The 24,031-nt window shown below is 41.2% G+C and overlaps 1 protein-coding gene across 1 annotated transcript; it reads left to right on the top strand.

Annotated features, from left to right (window-relative positions):
* The first annotated feature begins 8,740 nt into the window (after positions 1 to 8,740).
* On the top strand, positions 8,741 to 24,031 carry SKP1 (S-phase kinase-associated protein 1). The gene is made up of 6 exons (XM_004686725.2): positions 8,741 to 8,844; positions 11,632 to 11,728; positions 16,870 to 16,943; positions 21,100 to 21,243; positions 22,621 to 22,761; positions 23,326 to 24,031. Exons 2-6 carry the CDS (start codon positions 11,632 to 11,634, stop codon positions 23,359 to 23,361), a joined length of 492 nt encoding a protein of 163 aa, XP_004686782.1. The 5' UTR covers positions 8,741 to 8,844; the 3' UTR covers positions 23,362 to 24,031.

Genomic DNA, 24,031 nt, shown 5'->3' with positions numbered 1-24,031 from the left:
GTATGCCTAAGTAAATATATCTTTTAAGAAATTGAAAAAGAAAAAGCAAATGGACATAGGGTGTATGCGATTCTAGCAAGAGCGTATAGTTCTCCCTGTCATCTGGGGGATGCGTAGCAAATGAGTGGAGCAGTAGATACTTTGTCATGGTATTTAGTGATGCTCTTGGGCTTATGGGGTGAGTGAGCTAACGCCTGGCACAGGCAGAGCTGTGTGGTTTGGTAGAATGTATATCAGTTGGATCAGGTTCTGTGTGCATCACTGGACAAGCACCTTCATACCTATCGTGTGTGTCTGTGAAGGAAGCAGAAAAATAAAGTGTGGCCCCTCACCCAGATGTCCTGGTAAAATAGGAATTTTGGAGTTTCTTCACTAGCCCCTTCTCTGTGCTGGCCAGGGGACTGAAAAGATAACAGCCGTTTATAGGGCAAACAGAAGTAAAACACTCCAAGGAACAACTTACTGAGCACCTGTTGTGTGCCAAGTGTTGTTAGCCACTGGGAATAAGTATAGTGATGCAGAAGACCAGATTTGTCCTTGTAGAGCTTATGCTGCTGAAAGACAAAAAGGAATAATGTGCTATGAAGAAAATCAAAAGAAGAGTAGGAAGCATAAGGTAAAAAATTTACCCGTTTTAGCTAGAGCTTGTACATACCATTATGAAGGTTTACTGTATAATTCAACTTTGAATTAGGACGTTTTGTCTAATGGTGATAGCAAGTTTTGATGTAGCTCTTAGTTTTTTAAAACCTAGATAAACTTGAATAATGTGCTGATTGGGTTAGCAATAAGACTCGGTTACTGAGGAGGTTACTAAGCTAAGAAAGGATGAAAAGGAGCTATTTCGTCTTACCAGTCTGTTAGACTGTGTTTATCACAAGATGACACATTTTTTTCCCTCAATTTCTATTTCTGACATTTACTGTTTTTTTTTTCAGGTTTATTTTTATTTATTTATGCATATAAGAACTAGGGTGTAGGCCCGAAGTTGTGGGAGTGAGATCATTCAGCAGAGACACTAGGGAGCAGAACGGGCTGGTTGACTGAAGGACACTGCCGAGGGGAGCAACAGCAGGGACAGGGTCGGTCTGCTGCACCCTGGGTCAGCTCCCTGGCTGGGACAGAGCGCAGGCAGGGGGCTCAGTGGCTGGCAATAGCTTGATAGCACTGAACCTTTAACAACCCTGAGCCACCAGGGAGGCCCTCTGACATTTAGTTTAAAAGAAAAGAACTGAGGCCCTCCCTGGTGGCGCAGCTGGTTAAAGCACTGCACTGGGAAGCCTAAGCCACTTCCGCATGAGTTCAAACCCCTCCAGCCCATGGCACGGCAGACCTCTCCTGACCCGCCCGCTGCTCCCCTCAGCAGTGTACTTTGTCGATCTGCCTGTTTTGCTCCCCACTCTGTTCCTGGTGAATCCTCTCACCCTCCACATCTCTGGCCTGTACCCCAGTTCTGTATGAATAAATAAATCTTTTTAAAAAGAAAAGAAAAGAACAGAATAGCTTTAGAGCAGCTCTGTCCATGACCTGACAACTGGGAGCTGGAGGTCAGGGAAGCTGTAGACCTGTTGCAGTCCAGGCTGGAATTCCCCTTTTGTTTTTCCTCTTAACAGTTCAATGGCACAAAGATGAGAAGTATAGGAAATTTGGAATATAATCTAAATTATTAAAGTTTTATTTGACAGGAGAATTGGGTGTATGCCAGGGGAACAAGGAAGGGGGTGAAAGAATAATAAGAGACAGTAGAGTACAGAAAAACCAGGATTACTGAAATACACTGCTAAGAGAAGCAGTGGGTGAGACCGAAGAGGTCTGCTACCTGGGCTGGAATTTTCTGACCTGAGCAGCACGTCATGGCTAGAGAGAATTCACAGGGACTCATTTATACTTGTGCCAAGTGACCACAGTTACTACCTGACAACCCATCTGCTTCCTGAGATTATTTCTTAGGCTTCAAAAAGATTGATTCAGGGCCCTCCCTGGTGGGCAACAGGTTAAAGCACAGCACCATGAAGCTATCTGCAGCTACTGCAGCACCAGTTCGATCCCCGGCCAGGAATCTGACCCACATTGAACAGCAGACCTCCCTGTCCCACCTGCTGCTCCCCTCAGCAGTGTATTTTAGTACATCTGCCTGTTCTCACTCTGTCTCTGGTGAATCACCCCATGCACCTCTGGGCTGTACCCCAGTTCCCCAGTTCTGTATGCATAAATAAAATCTTTACCCAAAAAAAAAGTCTTAAGAAACAAAAAGGATTGACTCACAAAGGAAAAAAATAATACTGATTCACACGGTCTGGTCTCAAATGGCCAACTGCTCTCCTCCAAAACTAGAACTGGGATGACTCTGCCTACTGATGACCCTGAGTACAATCAAACAACATAAGATTCTTCCTTCCTGCCACCATAACTTTTTTGCAACTTAATCTAAACTTCAACCTCCTCAACTGAATTATTCCCAGTAGCAAACATGACTATTTCTTCAAGCATAAAAACACACTTTGACCTGCCAATGTCCCCGCTTAAGTGCGTGCCCCCTTTGTATACTTCTCTTACTAGCACACTTACAGTACTGCTCTCATGTTACATTCCCTTCTCACTATACCACTCCACTGAAATAATTGGCCAAATGGTTATTTTCACATTGCCAAGTATAACATTTTTCTCGCTATTAAATTCCAGTTTTTAGCATTTGAAGCAATTGACCAAGATAATTTCCTGGAAATAATTTCTTCCCTTGTTTACTGTCACACTAAATTAGCTTGTTTTCCTTGTTCCCTTTTGACTACTACCTCCCAAGTTTCTTGGCTAACTTTCCTGCCCTTTAAATACTTAGTATCAAATCATTTTTTCTGTTCTCATTTGATTTCATCTAGTCTCACGTATATGTTGAAGAGTCACAAATTTATATCCTTTAGACCAGCCTCTCCCTTCCACTCCCCTATTTCCAGCCCCGCAAGTGCAACACGTCTCCAACTGAGTTTCTGGCTTCCACCCAAACTCTTGGTGTGGTTTTATCTCAATAAATAGTAGCACCATTCATGCACTTACCTGTACGCTTCTCTTCTTCATACCCTCTCCATGGAGCCCAGGAGCTGTAACTTCACATACCTTTCTCCTCATCCTCACTGTCCCAGTCCTTGTTCAAGTCTCCTAAAAGATCTTACTTCCCTTCCTCCCCCCAACAATCCCACACCATCTGTAAATCAGATCATGCCATTGCAACTTACACTTCATTCCCTGAGATTTCAAAGTATAAAGCCAAATGACAGAGCACCTCATCGTATGGTTCTCACCTGCCTCTCTATCTTCATGTCTTTACTCTCCCCTCAGTCATTAAGCTATGTTGCTGCCTTGCTGTTCTAGAATATACCAGGCTCATTCTTGAGTCAGCACATGCTCTACTCACTTTCCTGCCCTTCTCCATGGCTGGTGCTTTCTTCAGCAAGTTTCTGTTTAACTACATTGCTATTTCTGCTCTCCTTCCTCTTCACTTGCTAGACCACCTCTCATATTCTTCACAGTCTTTATCAACTGAACATACTTTTGGTTGTGCTTATAGCATCTAACCCACTAAAACACAAGTTCTCTGAGGGCAGGGGTCCTTTTTGTGTCTTGTTTACCACTACCTACACCAGGGAGAGTGGAGAGGGTCCTAGACGTGTACTGACTGACTGGTACAGTCCATACACTAGTTGCTTTCTGGGCCAACTGGAGGGTCATTGACTAGGCCTGGACTCATATTCTCCTGAGGAAATCCTTGCCACTCTGGGGCCCCCTGGCAGACAGTCCTTCGTGAATGGGTATTCATGAGCTGCCATCACGAGGGTTGTGGCACATACTCATGGCACACTTACCCTAACCTTACTCATGTCTCCCTGTCTCAGGTCCCTGGAATGCTTAGCATCTCAGGGCCTTGCCCGGAGCTATGTGGGCAGCCAGTTGGCTCAATGAGCTGAGATCTTTCAGACAAAGAGCCCTCTCCACTGGTCTTTGCCACACTGCACTTGTTCCAGAAGCCACATCCTTTAGGTCCCTAAATGGGTAGATGGGTGAGGATCCAACAACAGAGGTTGGGTGAGTTATGCCTGTTCATGGTCTATCACCTGCAAAAGAGCCCTTAATGTACTACAATGCCCTGTTCCTGGGGTAGCCTGTACAGCCCCTCTGCCAGGACTTGGAGAGTGTGAACTAAATTTCATAGACTGACATGTGGCCCATAGGGCCGGAGGCTACTTCCAGGACCACACTGAGTATGTGATACAGTGTCACCAAGATTCAGCCTGTGATGAACAAACCAGGGCTTTTTTAGGACTCTCCTGGAAAGGTGAAAGAGCAGCTTTTTATTTATATTTTTTAAGATTTTTAAAATGAATGCATTGAAGAACAGGGATATTGGCCAGAGAAGCGGGGATTAGAGGATTCACCTGAGACAGTGGGGAGCAGAACAGCTGTGTCTACTGAAATACACTGCTGAGGGGAGCAGTGGGTGAGACTGAAGAGATCTGCCATATGGGTCAGCTCCCTGGTCTGGGACTGAACTCATACCACAGTGGCTGGTGATAGCTTGACAGTGCTGAGAGAGAGCGAGGGAGAGAGCAGCTTCTTACTGAAGGTGCAGGATGGAGAGGGCAAGCCTGGAAGATGGCAGGTGCTTCAAAAATGCTCTTTGGAGGTCATCTGGCCCTCTGGCACCACCTGCTGACCAGGGCCTTTGAAACTGTAGGGCCACCCTCACAGGTATGTGGAACATACACATGTGGAGAGGGTAAACAGAGGGCAGCCCTGGTTCTGGGAAGTTTTGACTTGTGTGGTGAGCCAGCCAGAACTAGGTTCAAATTCCACTTCCCACTTCCCAGCCATGTGGCCTGAGCCAGGTCACTTAATCCATGTCAGCCTTTGGGACAAGAACACTTTGGCATGACAAGATCTATCCAATCCAGGGCCACTTTGGTGGTGCAAGGGGTTAAGTCTCAGCACTAGGAAGCAATCAACAGCTCCTGCAGCACCAATTTAATCCCTGGCCAGGGAGGTGACCCACATGGCATGACAGAACTCTCCTGACACCTGCTGCTCCCCTCAGCAGTGTATTTCAGTATATCTGCCTGATCTGCTCCTCACTCTGCCTCTGGTGAATCCTCTCACCCCCCATACTGCTGGCCTGTATCCCAGTTCTGTATATATAAACAAGTACGTCTTTAAAAAGAAATAAAAATAAACATTTGGTGCTCTCCTCTGGATTAACAATTTGGTCTAATTTTAGGTGGAAGGGGTGGCAATAAGGCAGAGTGAGGGCTAAGCAGAGGAAGATGAGGCTCAGAAACTTACTTACGATCACATAACGGAGCAACTGTGCTTACCATCCTATTAGAGGAGCAAGGTTGAGAAAGCCGACCAGTGGTATGCAATTACAACCACACAGACTGGGTTACTTCCCATTTTACATGTTGTGTGGGCAGGAACCACATCTAGAGTCCAGAGCCTGGGTAGAAACCTGAGAAAAGAGAGTGTAAACTGAATTCTGGGCACCGAAATCCCACTTTAATTGCTGGACTTCTTAGGAATCTTTTTGTGAACACTTTACAACAGTGAAACTGTAACAGGAAATCATCTCGGAACAAATTCTCCATAAGTCAGATTTTCCCACCTGAACTGCTTGAATCTGAGGCCTAGGGTAGCATGCTGGGAATATCTGTCATCAGAAATGGTTCCTGGCATTTGAGGGATGGGGCAAAAATTCAGTATCTGGGCTGTGTTGGAAAAAAATATGGCTTGTATCTGTAGTGGCTGTGTGATCCTGGAAATTTCCTTTCTCTTTGGTTTTATTTGCTTTCCTTATTGAACAGAGTTTTGATTACATGCTGTGTGGAGTGAGTGAAGAAAGGACAAGAAGTCAGCATTTTCATGGCCAGCACTGGAAAGAGAAAACCCCCTCCCCTTATACAACACACGCCACAGGATCCCTCAGGGGAGGGAGGGAAACCCTTCTGTCCTGGGATGGTGATGATGGATAAATGAATAAGAATCAGTTATCCCCAGCCTGCACCCCAAAGCCCTGTGACTTCCTTATTCTTCCTGAGTGTGGCAGTGGGGGGCGGGGGGCAGGTGAAAGAAGGTAAGACATGTCAGCAGTGCTTCATTTTGAATCCTTTTACAAAGGTTTTTTAATTTACCCTAAGCTTAAGAACCCCTAGAAAAACAAGTTTAAAATGCAGAAAATCCTGGCTCTCCTTGGTGGTGCAACAGGCTAAGCCTCAGCATTGTGAAGCTATCACCAGCTACTGCAGCATGAGTTCAATTACATGGTGGGCCATGGCCCTGGGCCAGGGAGCTGACCCACATGGTGTGGCAGGCCTCTCCTGCCTCGCCCACTATTCCCCTCAGCAGTGTATTTCAGTGGATCTGCCTGTTCTGCTCCCCACTCTGTCTCCAGTGGATATCCCCACCCCTGGCACCTCTGGCCTGCACCCGAGCTCTTGTATGCATATATAAATCAATCTTTAAAAATAAAAAAAGGCAGAAAAACATGTCTCCGGGGAGTCTAATCTATTAGTTGAAAAGTGGGTCCAGTAGTTTGACACCCATTTTTTTGAAGGAAAATGTTTGAATACATAATACATTCACACGGATTGAAACCCAAAAAGGTAAAAAAGGGCATAAAGTGAAAAATCACCCTTAACCTCCGGTCCCCCAACCATCTGCTTCCCCTCCTGAGATATCACATTTCTTGTGCCTTTTGCTCAATATAAGCTGTGCATTTAACAGCACATATGATAAGCGAAACCTGCATTTTAAAAACAAGTTATCTCTTGCAGGGGGGATCGCAATACATGTTAGAAAAATTTATACCTAGGTAATTCCAGGTCCTGTGTTAAGAGATTCTCAAGGTAGATACTTGATTAGGCACAGCTCAGAGAGTTTATAGGTGCCACCTTGTAGCAAAGGGACTAAAGGGGAACTTACCTAGAACTGAGGCTTCAATTGCTTAGGACAGGTCTGTATTGTGGAAAGTATGAGAGCTGAAGGCCCTTTCATCTCCGTGTCATCAGCTGTGGCACCAGGCAGACACTGGATACTACAGCTTGTAGACAAAGACTTGGTAACCCAAGGAGCTGCTTGGCCTCCCTGCCCAGTGTCATCCCATAAAACTTGGAGGCTTCAGCTTTCTTTAGGGGCCCTGTGTGGAAGTGTCTTTTGTCTCCCTGGCGTCAGGAATAGCGTCACGTGCCTTTAGGTTAGGTGAGCTGTGCACCTTATCGCTTAGGGAGGGGGTAGCAATCTTCCCTAAGCAGAGCAGGGTAGAGCTGGGCAGGAACAGTCCCTGTGTGGATGGGGTATTCATATTTGCCCCTGTCTTTCAGAATTGACACCATCCCATGGACCCCTGTCACAGCCTTTTGGGAGTTTAGTACAGGTTGCACCCTGTGAGTGACACACACAAGCACATGCACACACATGATGCGTGTTTACTGAATTAATGAGTACTCTCTGCCTCCTCTCTAGACTTGGGGGTTCCCTGCAAGTGTTTAGTTTGCGCTTGGAAGTCTCTTCAGAAGTCAATAGTGGGGAAACGGTGTAATGTTCAAATCTTTGCTCTGCATCTGAACCATCATGAACCTGAACCTGTTCCTTTATTTATAATATAATAGTTTATTTTTACATCATTTTGTGCCTTTTTCCATCTCAGTTGTAATCCCTGTGGGCTTCCCATCACCAGATCACCCGTCTGATCAACATAGTCCAGTGCCAGTGCCCTTCCCCCCCACCGTTTTTGATCCCGTTCCACCCCATAAAATGTCTCTGGTATATATTTGTTCATCATTATTATTATATCTCCCCTGGTCCTTTATGCTCCTGCTATGAGTGTAACCATCTGGTATTTTTCCTTTTATTTCTGGCTTATTTCACTAAGCATGATCCCTTTCAGCTTCATCCATGTTGCTGCAAAAGGTATGTGTTTATCTTTTTGATTGCTGAGTAATATTCCATTGTGTATATGCACCACATCTTTTAACCCAGTCATCTACTTTTGGGCATTTGGGTTGTTTCCATGTCTTTCCAATTGTAAATAAAGCAGCAATAAACATGGGGGTGCAGGTGTCTTTTTGAATCAGTGTTTTTGTGTCTTGGGTAGAATGTTCTTTTTTTTATAAAGGTGAAAAAAGGCAACATGATTTCACCTCACGGGCTCCTGTGGGGAGTGAGCTAACTCCTACTAGGTTCACTGGAGGACACTTAGGCCCTGAGCAGAATCTCTAGGCAGTGACGGCAACGCCCATCTGCCATTCTTCCTCTGAGCCCCAGTTTTCTCGTCCTGAAAGGGGAGCCGCAGCCCCTCCCCACTCCCCCTACCCCACCCCCTCTCTCCGCCCGCTCTCTCCATCTCCCCCGCCCTCCACCCGCTAGCTGTTTCTAGGCTTTTCAGTACTGGGGTCTTTAACTCGTCCTAGGACAGCTCCTGCCTGAAGGGCCCTTGCAGGGCGCGAGCACACATCCAGCGCCCTATTCCCGCTTTACCGGGAGCAAGCAGCGCTTTCGACGGTGAGTAAGAAGCCCCGCCCTGCGTCGTAGCGCCCGGCTCTTCTTCGTCCGACCTGGCCCCGCCGGCGCCCTGGATCCGTCCTGTGTCCTTCACTTCCTGTCAGGCGATCTCGGCGGCCAGCCCCGCTGGTTCTGTGACGTCACGAGCCCCGGGGGTCCTCGACGCCTGCGCCAGCTTATAAAAGACGACGCCGCGGCGAGCCGCTGTAGTGGCCTTGTTCTCCGCCTTTCTCTTTTCCTCTGTGCTGACGCCGCCCCGCTTTCGTCAGCCTCCGGCCCTCCGTTTCCTTGAGACCGAGCACCGTGAGTAGCCGCCCACCGAGCTCGGAAGGCTCGGTGGTGTAGTGTTTTGTGGGTTAGGTGGCCGCTCCGTTGTGACTTCGGCCTTCCGGAGCCGGAGCGACTTGGGCCTGGCCCCACCTCAGGCCGGGTGGATCCCGTTGCGGACCCATTCCCCGGGAGGTGCGAGAGGCCGGCGTTCTTTCGCCCCAGCTCTCGACTCGGCGAGGCCTCTGCAGCCCGAGCGTCCTCCCGACACCCTGTGGCTCCCGCGCGGGGCCCGGAGTGGGAGGAGAGCCCCGGTCGGGCCTTTCTACACGGGCGAGCTTCACCCAGCTTAGAGCTCGGCTGCAGAGGCCCAGACCGCGGCCGGGGGCCTCCCTTGACGTTAAGCCCGCCGGCCCCGGGGTTCCAGGGCGGGGTTGACAGTGGGAGTTTAGAATGGAGGTGCCCTAGCTGTGGTGAGCGTGTTTTTTTTTTTTTTTTTTTTTTTTTTGGTGTCCGGAGGGAGCGTGGGGTGGCGGTGGTAGTCCGTGAGCGCCGGATTCTTTGCTGCCTTCCTTGGGTCTGGCGTCCGTCGCCGGTCCTGGCTAACGTGTTGGGCGGATCTTTGCAGATAGCCGCCTGCGCCTTCTGTACAGAGATTTCTCCCATTATTTTTGCCACAGCCTAGAATTAATGGCTGAAACAGTGGTTGTAATGGCAAATAACCATCGTCTTGGTCATTTGTAAAACTCTGTAACTCAAACTTTTTCTTCCTTTTAAAGGAATAAGGGTACTCAACCTGCTTTGGGTCAGTTTTTAACGGAGTCATCAAGTTTGGGTTTTGGGTCGTGAATTTTTCATCCGAGCGTAACAATAGATTGGGTCATCTGTCACAGTGCAATACAGATTTCTCCACCCTGCCCTCTACAAAGAGATGTCAGAATTTCGTGTCGTTTAAAACAATCTTTTTGTTTTTCTCTTTTGAGATGTGATCAAACCCATTACAAGCCGTCCATGGATGGTATTTAATTTTTATGTTATGTATAGGAGCCTAAGAAATTTTTAAATATGGGAGCTTAATTAAATTTGGTGTAACTTCCAGGTATAGCAGCCTGAAGAATGATTTTGATAGCATGTCAAATCAAAATTTGATCCATTATTATCTGAAAATTTTGTCTGGAATTCCATTTGTCTAACACTAGAAAAAGTTCTTTTTCAGTATTCAGTCTAGGATTACAAAGTGCATTGAATTACAAATTAACTGACTGTCTTCTTGCTATTTAATAAGATCTCAGCTCCCTTTAGGGTAACTTAATACACAAATTTGACTATGACTAAGCAGAACTTGCTGTTTTTTCAAAAAGTTTTTTTTTAAGAAAAAAAAATGGTCTTGTTTACAAGCACTTTAATTAGCTGCATTGCCAGGAATGTAATTCTGTCTTTATTCTTTCCAGTGCTGTGGAATATAAAAAGTACAGTGTTTTATAACTAAAAGTTGGGTTCACATTAAAACATTCTCTTTGGAGATACCTTTCATTGTTGCCTTGTCACAGGGAAGGTCCTCTGTTCCGGGCTCTTCTCCATTGAGCTAGAACAACTGCATTATTGGCAAGCACTAAGTATTATGGAGAAGCAGACATATTAACTGAAAAGTGAAATCTGATTCCAACCTAGAATGAGTGAGAGTAGGATATTTCATTAGCTCGTTTTGAAACAGTTCACTTTTTTGCTTCCTTTCCCTAATAGCTTTCAATTTGGGTGATGGAGATATACTGGGAAAAACTGAGTGAACATTTTTAACTGATTTAATGGGTCTTAGGTTATTTGAACATAAAGTGGGTGCAGTGGCTCCTATAAATGCTATACTCTACACTTTAAAATAATAACGTCACAGGCTTACGAATGTGGTGAAAATTGAGGTCTTAATTTTTGCAGGTAGGTATTACTGTGCCTCCATACTTTACTGCACCCTATCCCAAGCCTCCTAGTCAGAAATCTGAAGATGGTTAAGAAATTTCTAGCTTTGGAACTTCTAATGTTAGAGTTTTTTCATTTTTGCTAGGATTCTATTCCATTGAAGTTAATTGCTTAATTAACTTTTATGTAAGAGGTGACTTTCTTAATGACTCATAGTTAATCTCAGTTAATAAACACATTTTTGGAGCAAGTAATAGGTTATTATTACTATAATTTGGTAGAAGATCTCAAACTTGGACTCCTGGACAATCCGTAATGAAAGACAATTAAGACTAATCTAAAGTGTATTTAAGTTCCTTATTTGGTTTAAGGGATTAGATTAAATCCTTAATTTATCCTTAAATCTTTTACCCTCTTGTGTATGGTCTTGCATTTATCCATACAAATGTATCCTAATCTACTTTGGGTCTGAACATATTTTTCATTGGTAGGTCTCACTAAGTAAAAATTGCATCTTTAGGTAGCTTTGTTTTGTTTTGGAATGACCTTTCCACATTTGCAGGGGACTGTGGTGATTAACTATTCAAATAGGAGTTGTCATTATTCAATAAGTGCAGAAAGGCAGGCAGGGAATAAATACTTCCATTTTAGTTACATTTTACATTACCAGTAGTGAATTTAGTAGGACAGGCCTTTAAAAGCTTCTGTTGCTGAGTGTTACCCTGAAGAAATTTCACAAGAATATATGCTAACCTTTGAATAATCACTTAGTGTTTTTTTACAGTTACATTCTACAGGTCCTTAGGGTTTTATAGTTATGGTTGAGGGCTTCCAGCAGATTGTAGTTGATGGAATTTTGTATAGTACTGATAACTTAAATTTCAAATTCAATTTAATACTTTTTTGTAGATGCCTTCAATTAAGTTGCAGAGTTCTGATGGGGAGATATTTGAAGTTGATGTGGAAATTGCCAAACAATCTGTGACTATCAAGACAATGTTGGAAGGTAAGCTTATTAATATGGTAGTCAGGGGATAAGGGAAAAATAAATATTTTGAGATAATCTCTGAACATCAAAATTACACAAATAATATGTCATTAAAGTGCTCCAGAGTGTCAGTTTTTTTCCTTTAAAGTATTAATTGCATTATTCTGCTATAAGTCATCCTTTCTGCACTGTTTAAGTTAATAAAAAATGAGACCATAGGCTAATATTGAAATGATTTCCAAAGCCTCAGGCAATGGCCCATTTCTGTTTCAGGTAAATTTTGTTTCACAGGTTTTTTTTTAACATAATATAGTTTATTTTTACACCATTTTGTGCCTTTTTCTATCTCACTTATAATCCCCTTGGGGCTTTCTTACCAGATCACCGGTGTGGCATCACCAGAGTCCAGTGCACTTCCCTGCTCCCACTGTTTTTTATTCCATTCCCCATTCCACCCCTGTAAAATGTCTCTGGTATATAGTTGTTCATTATTGTTATTATTTCCTCCCCTGTTCCTTTATACTCCTGCTATGAGTTGTTTCACAGTTTTTAAAGATAAAAGTTAAAAGCCTTCAGAAAAGAGATATCCTCCTATATGGTAGCTAAGTGAGTATCTTGTTTGAACTAAAAGGAATAAACGGAGTAGATTGTAAACTGAGTAGAGGTCGTTTTTAAACTAAGTTTTCCCTTTTGTCTATTTTGTTACCCCTCTGAAACAGAACACAGCACACACACAACAAAGGCAGGAACAGGTCCTGAAGCATTTTGAAACTTTTACTAGCTAATATAGATATTTTAGTATTACTAACAGATTGGTGGATTTTACTAGTATATGGACACAGGGCCCTCCCTGGTGGTATTACAGATTATAGCGCAGCACTGTGAAGTGATTGGAAGCCACTATATCACAAGTTTTATCCCCAGCCAGGGAGGTGACCCACGTGGCACAGCAGACCTCTTCTGTCTTACCCAACTACTCCCTTCAGTAGTGTATTTCAGTCTGCCTTTTCCTCACTTTTGTCTCTGGTGAATCCTCTCCCCCACCCAAACCTCTGTCCTATACCTAGTTCTCATGTACATAAATAAATTAATCTCTAAAAAAATAGGGACACATACAAATCAGTGTATAGAGTTGGTAGGGAAAAAACAGTAGAAGTAAGAATGTTCTTAAATATCAAATAGTCAAATGTGAAAGGTTTTTATTATTTGCAGCTTACATACTAAAGATTTATGTGCCAGGAATCAGCTAAAGGCTGATGAAAAGAAGGTAAATGAGAAATGGTTTTTGTTCTTGAATAATACTTTTTATATACACACACACATGCACACACACATATTTTTCCTAAGATTTATTTTTTATTTATGCATGCAAGAACTGGGGTATAGGTTAGAGATTTTGGGGTTGGGGAGCAAAGGGATTCACCAGAGGCAGAGTGGGGAGGAGAATGGGTAGATTGACTTAAATACACTTTTGAGAGGAACAGTAGGCAAGACAACAGAGGTCTGCTGCAACATGTGGGTCAACTCCCAGGCCAGGAATCAAACTCATGCCATACTGGCTGGGGATAGCTTGTTAGTGCTGAGTCTTTGAGCTCTGAGCCACAAGGAAGTCCTTGTCCTTGAATAATATATAAACCAAGAGGCAGAAACCAAGCAAGGGAAACTGTCATGTGGTATAATTAGAACATTAATAAAGTGTGCTTGGTGGTACTGTGAGAATATTGTGACTAATATTATTCCTCAGGTTTGTGGAGAGATTGTGATCAAAAATACTAGTGAGGTGATTTCAAGACTAGCAAAATTAGGATGTTTTGAAAGACCATTTTGAGGTACAGTAGACAGGGTGTGTTAGAAAAAAATTAAATTGAGGTTTTTATTTTGGGCATTTTGGAGTGGGATGAGATTGAGACACTGTGATTGGTGGAACTAAGTTGAAGAAAGGGTTTGAAAAAAGATATCTTCAAGTTTGAACATGTTACATATTTGAGAGTCTTTCAAAAGATCTCTGTAACAATCTAGTAGGCATTTGAATATGTGACTTTATTTTTTATTTTAGATTTATTTATTTGTGCATACAGAACTGGGGTACAGGCTAGAGGCTCAGGGGCGGCGAGAGGCTTCACCAGAGACAGTGGGGAACAGAACAGGCAGATCGACGAAGTACACTGCTGAGGGGAGCAGTGGGCGGGTCAGGAGAGGTCTGCCACACCATGTGGTCACCTCTCGGGCAGGCGGGAATCGAACTCATGGGGAAGCGGCTTTAGATTCTCAGTTCTGTGCTTTAACCTGCTGCGCCACCAGGGAGGGCCCTTGAATATGTGACTCTTAAGTGTCTAACTTGTAGACGGCTGAAAATAGACTTTATATGGTGGATTATGGCAGTATATATCTATGGGATTAAATGAAGTTGGGGGACCCTTAATAGGATAAGGTAAGAGTATGGAACTGAGAAATGGGTAATCAATCAGTATTCAAAGCAGAGGGCTGATGGGGCATTATGAAGTGACTAGAGTGAACCAGATTCATGTGCTGTACACTGGTCACTTAGGATTTCAGTTAATTTAGAGGACTCTTAGCAAGCATGGTAAAGGCAGAAGCTGAGTTGTAGTGTGTCTTCTGTTTTCTAAGCATGTGACTTGGGGTTTGCTGATAAAAGCAGAACATATAAATTCTTATTTGGTAATTGTTACCATCATAGGGCACTTAGGGTTCTGTACCCTGGTAACTCACATACATAGATCACTTCTGTTAAGATATAAACCCCTTGGTACATCCACAGTCAGTATTCATCAAGTACCTATTGAATGAAGAACTGTGGTATAATCACTAATAGTGTGAGACCTATCCACTTATGTCCTTAAAGGCGGGTGAGTAAAGCTTTATCTAGAAGATGTAGAAATTGATAATCACATTGTTGACTGTTAGTTGCTTTAGCAATGAAAGCATTCTTTATTTCATCTTAGTTGGTGCCTGGGACACTAATCTGTCCTGTGCTGCTTCAAAGAAGCATTTGCCAGTTAAAGAACATAAGGCTCTTTGAAGGTTTTCCACTCCAACTTTGATTACTGCAGCAAGTGGATGGATATACAACAATCAAATGATTCTTTTCCTCCATAGCCTTTGGGCATCAGAATTGAATGGTTTTATCTTAAGTGTACCAGTGGTTTATATAGAATTGTAGTCTCTTGAGGACTGGAGTCTATTGAATTAGGCAACTTAATGGCTGTCCTTGTTTTCTTATCTTCAGTATGTCTTGTTATGTCTCTTTCTATGTGTGACTTATGAAAATAAACAAACAAAAAAACAAACCAGGACAGTGGGAAGTGAAAATCTTGGCATGTGTGCATGTGAATTTACTGTTTTATTCAAGTTCAGGGTATGGTATCAGGAATTAGGTTTCTTTCAGAAGCCCTTGAAATGAGATAGCTTAATGACATTTTCTACTTGTGCCTAAAGCAAAAGACATTGCAGATCCTTAGTTTAAATGCTAGAGAAGTAATCCTTTACAACTATAAGATCCTTATTTTTATGTGACTTAAGCCTTCTTTCAAAGAACATTTGGATCTAAACAAGCTGGTTTTCTATATTACATTTACACTAATCTCTTTTTTTTGTTTTGTTTTTTTTAAAGATTTATTTATTCATACAGAACAGGGGTACAGGCCAGAGATGCGGAGGGTGAGAGGATTCACCAGGGACAGAGTGGGGAGCAGAACAGGCAGATCCACGAAGTACACTGCTGAGGGGAGCAGTGGGCGGGTCAGGAGAGGTCTGCCTCGCCATGTGGATCTCCTCTGGGGCAGGCAGGAATCGAACTCATGCGGAAGTGGCTTAAGCTTCTTAATGCTCTGTTTTAACCCGCTGCGCCACCAGGGAGGGCCTACTCTAATATCTTAATTCCCCCAATAGAAGTATTTTACAGAATGTAATTTCTTTCTCTGCTGATTAATACTATTTCAGAAAAAGTGATTTTATCCAAAATTCAGATGCGCTATTTTACATTGGTCACCTTCTTGGGGCCGCTGTGCCACCAGGGAGGGCCCATATATAGATTTTAATTTTAGGTTTTGACTTTGGAACTCATTATGCTCTGAGAATCTGAAAGGTATGACATTTTACCATAGAAGCCACAGGTTCAATAGGTAATTTGTGTTTGTGATAAATAGCATGAAAAAGATATACATGAGGCCCTCCCTGGTGGCGCAGCGGGTTAAAGCACAGCACTGAGAATCTAAAGCCACTTCCGCATGAGTTCGATTTCTGCCTGCCTGGGAGGTGACCACAAGGCGTGGCAGACCTCTCCTGACCCGCCACTGCTCCCCTCAGCAGTGTAGTTTGTCGATTTGCCTGTTCTGCATCCAACTCTGTCTCTGGTGAATCCTCTCACCCTCCGCATCTCTGGCTGTACCTCAGTTCTGTACAAATAAATAAATAAATAAATAAATAAATAAAAAACAAAAAACAAAACTCATTTGTTAAAAAAAAAAAAGATATACATGAAACTTAAGTTCCTCAACCCATTTCTCTTTAACCTCCCTAGACATAATGTAGTCTCTTACATAGCCTAGAAACATTTTAAACTATAGAAGCATATTTTCACTTTTTTTCAGGTAAGTTTTATCATTTTATACTTGACTTGAAATTCTGCTGGTGTGAAATCATCACATTAGGCTGCCTGCCTAATTTTTGTCAGAGTGGCTGTATGATCTATTGAGTGTGTGTAAATATATTTTTGGATTTCAGATTTTAATAGGTTGAGATTCTGTTGCTTGTATAGTATTTAATCATTTGATTTTTCTTAAATATAATCTATCTAGAGACTTTGGTATATAGAATACGGTAAGGATCTCCTGTTAGTTAATTTTCAAATGGTTGCCTACTCATCTCAGTCCTGCTAGCTTAATCATGCTTTCTCCTAATGAGGAACTTTTATAATATTACATAATATTACTTGTCAACTTACAGTTTAATATACTTTTGTGTGGTTCATGGACCTGTTAGTAAAAATTGCCAATGTTATTAAAGTATTATGTTTAGTACTTATTGTGTTCTTTTTAGACAACCTTTCATTCAAATTAGTTGTTTGGTGCATAGCCTGGTTGATATAAATACTATAAAGAAGTTAGGAAATAATGGCATCTCCCCCCTGGTTTTCTTAGATTTGGGAATGGATGATGAAGGAGATGATGACCCAGTTCCTCTTCCTAATGTTAATGCAGCAATATTAAAAAAGGTAAGGTAGTAAATACTTGTAGATTACTTTTCTTTTCCATTTAACAATATCCTGATGATCTAAGTTGATAAGTAGCTTCCTTTATTTATTTATTTTAAGATTTGTTTATGCGTATAGGAAACTGGGGCACAGGCCAGAATTTCGGGGAGGGGTGGGGATGGTTGGGGTTAGGTGAAAGAATTCACCAGAGACAGTGGGAAGGACAACAGACAGATGGACTGAAATACACGGCTGGTGGGAGCAGCAGGTGGGACGAGAGTTCTGTGGGATCATGTGGGTCACCTTCCTGGCCGGTGATTAAACTCATGCTGCAGTGGCTGTGGAGAGCTTTATAGTGCTGTGCTGTAACTCATCTCAGCACCAGCGAGGACCCCATTTTAACTTATTTAAGTGTATGTTTATGTAAATACATTTACATGCCATTGTTGCCGCTAATTGTGTCCAGAATTTTTTCATCTCAGACAACTTATACATTGGTTAAGTAAAAAGTACCTACTTCTTTCTAACCCCTTATAACCTTTGTTCTATTTTCTGTATATAAATTTGATTGTACTGAGTATCTACTATTTTCCTTTTGTGTCTGACATATCATTGATTGTAATGTTTTCAAGCTTTATCCATATTACAGTTGAATCAGCTTTTTATGAGTTTTTTTTTTTTATGACAGTTCTTTATTATAGTTTGTACCAGTTTGCTTGTCTTCTGTCGTAGCCATTGATGGTTTTGAACCTTTACATTTTATTTTGTTCAGTCTCATTTACATGTGGGTATTGTCTTATAAGTAAACATTTTATATTAATGTAAAATGTCTCTTAAGACAACTTTGCTTGCATTCATTCAAATGCACGGTGTTTATTTATATTTTTTAATATATCATTTATTTTTACATCACTTTGTGCATTTTTCCATCTCAGTTACAATTCCCTTGGGCTTCCCATCACCAAAATGACCCATGTGCCATCACCATAGTCCAGTGCACTTGACTCCCTCACTGTTTTTGTTTTTTTTTTTAATTTATTACAAAGTTTATTTTTACCCCTCACTGTTTTTGATCCCATTCCCCACTCCACCCCCACAAAATGTGTCTGGTATATAGCTGTTCATCATTTATCATTATTTTTCTTGCCTGTTCTGTTATATTCCTGCTATGAGAGAAACCATCTAGTATTTTTCCTTTTCTTTCTGGCTTATTTCACTAAGCATGATCTTTTCCAGCTCCATCCATGTCGCTGCAAAAGACAGGTGTTTCTTTTTTTTGGTTGAGTAGTAATATTGCATTATGTATATGTACCACATCTTTTTAATCTAGTCATCCATTTTTGGGCATTTGGGCTGTTTCTGTGTCTTTCCAATTGTAAATAAAGCAGCAATAACATGGGGGTGCAAGTATCTTTTTCAATCAGTGTTTTTGTGTCTTTTGGGTAGATACCTAGGACTGGGATTGCTGGGCCGTAGGGAAGCTCATGTTTAGCAGTTTAAGGAACCTCCAAACAGTTTTCCATAGTGGTTATACTAGTTTGCATTCCCACCAGCAGTGCAGGAGAGTTCCTTTTTCTCCACATCCTCGCCAACATTTGTTGCTGGCTGTTTGAAGATGTGCCATTCTCACTGGGGTGAGGTGGCCTCTCATCGTGGTCTTAATTTGCATGGCATTTATTTTTTAGGTGCTGGAGATACAGTGGTGAACCAAGGCAGTACGTTTTCTGTCCTTAGGGAGTTTATGTCATAAACGTGGGAGAAATAAATAGCATAATTTATATATCTGTTGGGTAGGCTTTGGAGTTTGAGTGGTAGGTAAGTGGTAGGTGGAGAGTTAGGTATTTTAAAAATAATGATGGTCAGGAAATACCTGGATGAAAAGGTGATTTTGGAACAAAGCTGTGAATATGTTGGGAGGGAATTGTAGGGGATGGGAGCAAGTGCAGTGATTCTTAGACTATAGTACGACCTGTTTTTGAAGATGGGTGGGAGGCTAGTATAGTGGTTAGAACAAAGAGGGTAGTAGAAGATGTCAAGAGTTAATGGACTAGGTGATAAAACAGTGCCAAGTTTTGTGTTTGTTTTTTTACCCTACTTGCACTGTTACTTATGAATATTTAAACTTAAGTATATTGTATAGTAATCATGATTTAAAGACTGTAAAAGATATACAATAAAATCTTTGTTCCTGGGCCCTCCCTGGTGGTACATAGCAGGTTAAAGCTCAGTACTAAGAAGCAAAAGCCACTTCAGCACAAGTTGAGTTTCCTGCCAGGGAGGTGACCCACATGGCGTGGCAGACTACTTCTGAGCCCCCCGCTGCTCCCCTTAGCAGTGTACTTCATTACTCAGCCTGTTCTGCTTCCCATTGTGTTTCTGGTGAATCCTCTCACCGCCCATGCACCTCTGACCTGTACCCCAGTTCTGTATGCATAAATAAATAAATCTTTTTAAAAAATCTCTGGTCCTAGATGAGAAAATAACAAGAATAATGAACAGCCATATACCAGAGACATTTTGTAGGGGTGGAGTGGGGAATGGGATCAAAAACGGGGGATGGGGTGGGGAGGGAAGAACACGGGATTATAGTGATGGCACACTGGTGACCTGGTGATGGGAAACCCGCGGGGATTACAATTGAGATGAGAAAGAAAGAAAATGTACAAAATGATGTAAAAATAAACTTATATATATAAAAAAAAATTCTGGTCCTTATCTCTTGTCAGAAATTTCTTAATGTGTAATAACCAACTTTAATTTCTTTCATGTCCTTTTAGGAATGTTTTATACTTGTATAAGCAAATTCTAATTATTGGTCTTTTAAAAATATTTATTTATTTATTTACACACATAAGAACCAGGGTGCAGGTCAGAGGCTTGAAGGGTGAGAGGATTCACGAGAGACAGAATGGGGAGCAGAACAGGCATCTGGATGTACTGAAACACACTGCTGAGGGGAGGAACAGGCATGTCAGAAGAGGTCTGCCATGCCATTTGGGTCAGCTCCCTGGCTGGGATTGAAGTTGTGTTGCAGTGGCTGTGAATGGCTTCATAGTGCTGCACTTTAACCCTACAGGCAGAGCCCTGACAGTGTAATTTCTTAGCTCCCCCCATTTTCTGTCAGCATTATTTAGTTTCTGGACATTTTACTGTAAAAAAATTATAATGATGCAGAATAGTTGAATTACAGTTATTTGTTGCTTAATGACTGTGTGTACTGTGGTGATCCCAGTCGGCTATACCACATGTCCTAGGCATATAGTAAGGTTATCATCTAGGTTTGTACAACTACACTGATAAAATTGTCTAAGGATTTATTCTCTCTCCTTTGTTAAGTGACAGTTGACTATATACAGCAAACACCCACTTACATACTTCCTAGGTTCTGCAACTTAAAGCTTTCAATGTTGATTTTATTCTTTGTTGCTCTGCATGGTCCCTAATGAATATCCTGAAACTTTTAACTATACTGTATTAATTTCCCTACTATAAGGGAACACTTAAGGTGTTCTTGCTTTGTTCTTACACAGAGTAGTCTTGTGAATATTTCTGGCGTACTTTGACTGTATTCATGTATTGAGCTTCAGTAGGTTGTATTAGATTGCTTTCAAATGGAATATACCAATTTACACTTTCCACTAGATGAAAGAGTTAATGTTTCTTTCACACTTAAAAAATAATAAAACCCTGAAATTCTTTGGGGGGGGGAGGCGGAGGGCTTAGGGAAAACTTAGTGCCTAACACATGATTAATTTCATCTAATGAAACTGAGATTTCTTTTGTGAATTGTCTGCTTATAGCTTTGGACTATTACTCTCCAGTGATTTTCAAGATTTTATATCCTCTAGGGTAATCCATTGTTGGCTGTACATATTGCTGCTATTTTCCAGTCACAGTCCTGTCTGACTTAACAAATCTTTTTGAGCAGGAGTTTATTTTTCCCCATCCCCCCTCCCATAATTTGTCAAGTATAGTAATCTGCTTTTTTTTTTCTTATCTATGTGCACACACTAGAATTGTGAAGATGTCTGCACTTCATAATAACTTTTCAAACTTGATTACTAACTTCCATTATTCAGGTCAGCCCTCTAGCTGGTTCTTAGGGAATAATTTTGCCTTAGTAGTGGTGTAAATACTTTGTGACAGAATGCAACAAAGAGATAAACTGTTGTTGTAGGTCATTCAGTGGTGCACCCACCACAAGGATGACCCTCCTCCTCCTGAGGATGATGAGAACAAAGAAAAGCGGACAGATGATATCCCTGTTTGGGACCAAGAATTCCTAAAGGTTGACCAAGGGACACTTTTTGAACTTATTCTGGTAAGTTTTTAATACAATACTGTATGCCATCTGCGGAGTGTTTTAGCACTTCTTACCAAGTTAAATTTGTGAGATTTATCAGTGAAGTTATTTAACACCTTCAGAACTCACATGCAATGGCATATTTAACCTCTTATCAATAATCATTAATGTTAAGCTTTAAAAACCACAATTAAAGAATAGAGATTGTTGGATCGGGATTTTAAAGAGGATCTAGCTGGCTGTCTACTCACCTTAAATATAAGACACAGGGTTAAAGGGTGGGAAGAGATAAGACATGGTAAGGTTAATCAAAAACTGGAGTGGCTGTTAAAATATATTTCAGAGCAAGGAATATTAGCAGGATCAAAGAACATCATTTATTGCATAATGGTAAAGGGATCAAATCCATAATCATAGTAAAGCTTTCAACATCTGTCTGTAAATAATCGATATCAATTAGACAAAGTCAGTATATCGAAGGTTGGAATAACACTATTGGCCAACTTGTCTTAATTGACACAGGATATTACATCTTATGAGAGAAGAATACGTATTTTTTTTTCAAGTGTATGCTACCAAGATAGATGTGTTCTCGGCCCATAAAACAAACCTCTTATTAAAACAAAAATCACTCATATGAAGTATGTATTTCATGATGATGGTGAAACTAACCAGCAACAGAAAGATACTTGGGAAATATGCAAATAATTGAAAATTAATACACTTCTTGGCAAGCCAGGAGTTGAAGAAGCAGAAGCAAGAAAACTAGAATTTTGAGCTGTCTGAAAATAGAACAACACATGAAAACCTGTGAGATGTGCTGCTCAATATTCTTTAGAGGGAGCTTGATAGCAATCAATACCTAGGTTGGAAAGAATGAAAAGTCTTATTTTGATCTACCCTTTACCTGAAAAAACTAGTGAAATATGAAATTAAATCTGAGGACAGGGATCATTAAAGAACAGAAATCAGTAAAATAAAAAACTGAAACAGAGAAAATCAAAGAAACCTAAAACTGGATCTTCCAGAAGATAAACAGATGTGGGTGCTATGGATGCTTATGTTTGAATCTTCCTAAAATATTTTTGTCAAGATCTGACTTGTAATGTTTGTGCATGCATGCCCCTATGTACACAAACACACACAGCATTAGTGGCCACTGCAACGTTGGAGGTGTTGTAGTTTGCTTAAGTCAGCAAAAGGACTTGGTATTATAAAGATATGTCAAAAAAGGGAATGAGCAACAATTTTTTTCACAGAAAAATTCGACATTTTCTCCCTTTAATGTCTTAAAAGTGAACAGCACTTTAAACTTAAGATAATGGATTGTCAGTAGCTTTGGAATTAATTTAATAAAACATGGAGTATATTTTAATGAAAACAATCACTTTTCAGGCTGCAAACTATTTAGACATCAAAGGTTTGCTTGATGTTACTTGCAAGACTGTTGCTAATATGATCAAGGGGAAAACTCCTGAGGAGATTCGCAAAACCTTCAATATCAAAAATGACTTCACTGAAGAAGAAGAAGCCCAGGTAAGGAGCCCTGGTACTCTTGGTCACATGCATTTTAAAGCAACTAAAAACCCATAACATGCCTAGAAAAAAAGTGTTTTATGTCTCTTATAATTATTCTTGTTTAGAGCTGGTTTGTGTCTGAGAGTTAACCAGAAGTTGCTCTTAGATAATAGCTCCTAGTTTTGGCACCTGGGACCTTAGATGTAAGACCTCAGAAAAGCAGGACCTATGGATGATGGTATGCTAGGATATTTTAGAACAACTTAGGAAATGGGAAAGAGTGAATGAATCAGTCAGTATGATTTTGTTGACACAGCCAGAAACTAAAATAATGTGAATGATCTATTTGAATTTCCCATCAGCTCTGGTGACTGAAACTGAAAACATTTGCTTTCTTAAAATTTTAGCAGAGCAAAATAAAAACCCTGGGAGATAGCGTAAACAGCAAGTGTACTCTAACCTGCTATCTTGCCAGTTTCTTATTTATCCCTTTCTTACCCACTTCTCAAACTATTGCAGATTCATGACAAAGTGGTCTTGGAAAGACTAAAGACATTACCTTACATTTATTTCCTCACCTAGGTACGCAAAGAGAACCAGTGGTGTGAAGAGAAGTGACATGCTGTGCCTGACATTAACACTGTAAGGATTGTTCCAAATACTAGTTGCACTGCTCTGTTTATAATTGTTAATATTAGACAAACAGTAGACAAATGCAGCAGCAAATCAATTGTATTAAGCAGAATATTGTCCTCATTGCATGTGTAGTTTTGAGTACAGACTCCAAACCTAAGGCTGAGTTCTTCTAGTGTGATCAAAAGTTACTTTTTTCTTTACTCTGAATAAAAGTGAACTCCAGTTTCTCTATAGAGAGTGACATTTGGGCTTTCCCTCTTTTTGTAAAGTGATTCTGCCTAGTTTATTGCCTAGTTAACTTTAGTGACCTTTTAAAAGTTGACATTGTAAATAAAAGCAACTTGCAAAAAGTTTTCTGAAATAGAATTAACAATGTATTATCTTTATTCATGAGTTGGAAACTGGAAAAAAGCTATTCAAGGTAAATGTTCTGAGTGGGTTTATGAGGATGGCTTTTCAGCTTCCTGGGGTCAAGGAGTATTGACTAGCCTATATGTAGCTGGGCTCCCTTAATTGGATCTGAGGACTTGTTTTTGCATATTTAATCCTCTCTACTTTGACTTTGCTGACTAGAAACTCAGTTACTACTCTGGTTTTTGGGAGACACAAAGACAGTTTGTTACCTATTCAATTAAAAAGATAATTAACCCAT

Source organism: Condylura cristata, unplaced genomic scaffold, assembly GCF_000260355.1.
Source record: "Condylura cristata isolate star-nosed mole 26May11 unplaced genomic scaffold, ConCri1.0 scaffold00021, whole genome shotgun sequence".
NCBI lineage: Eukaryota > Metazoa > Chordata > Mammalia > Eulipotyphla > Talpidae > Condylura > Condylura cristata.
The sequence above is the reverse complement of the archived record's forward strand: the minus strand, read 5'-3'. Positions and strand labels throughout refer to the sequence as shown.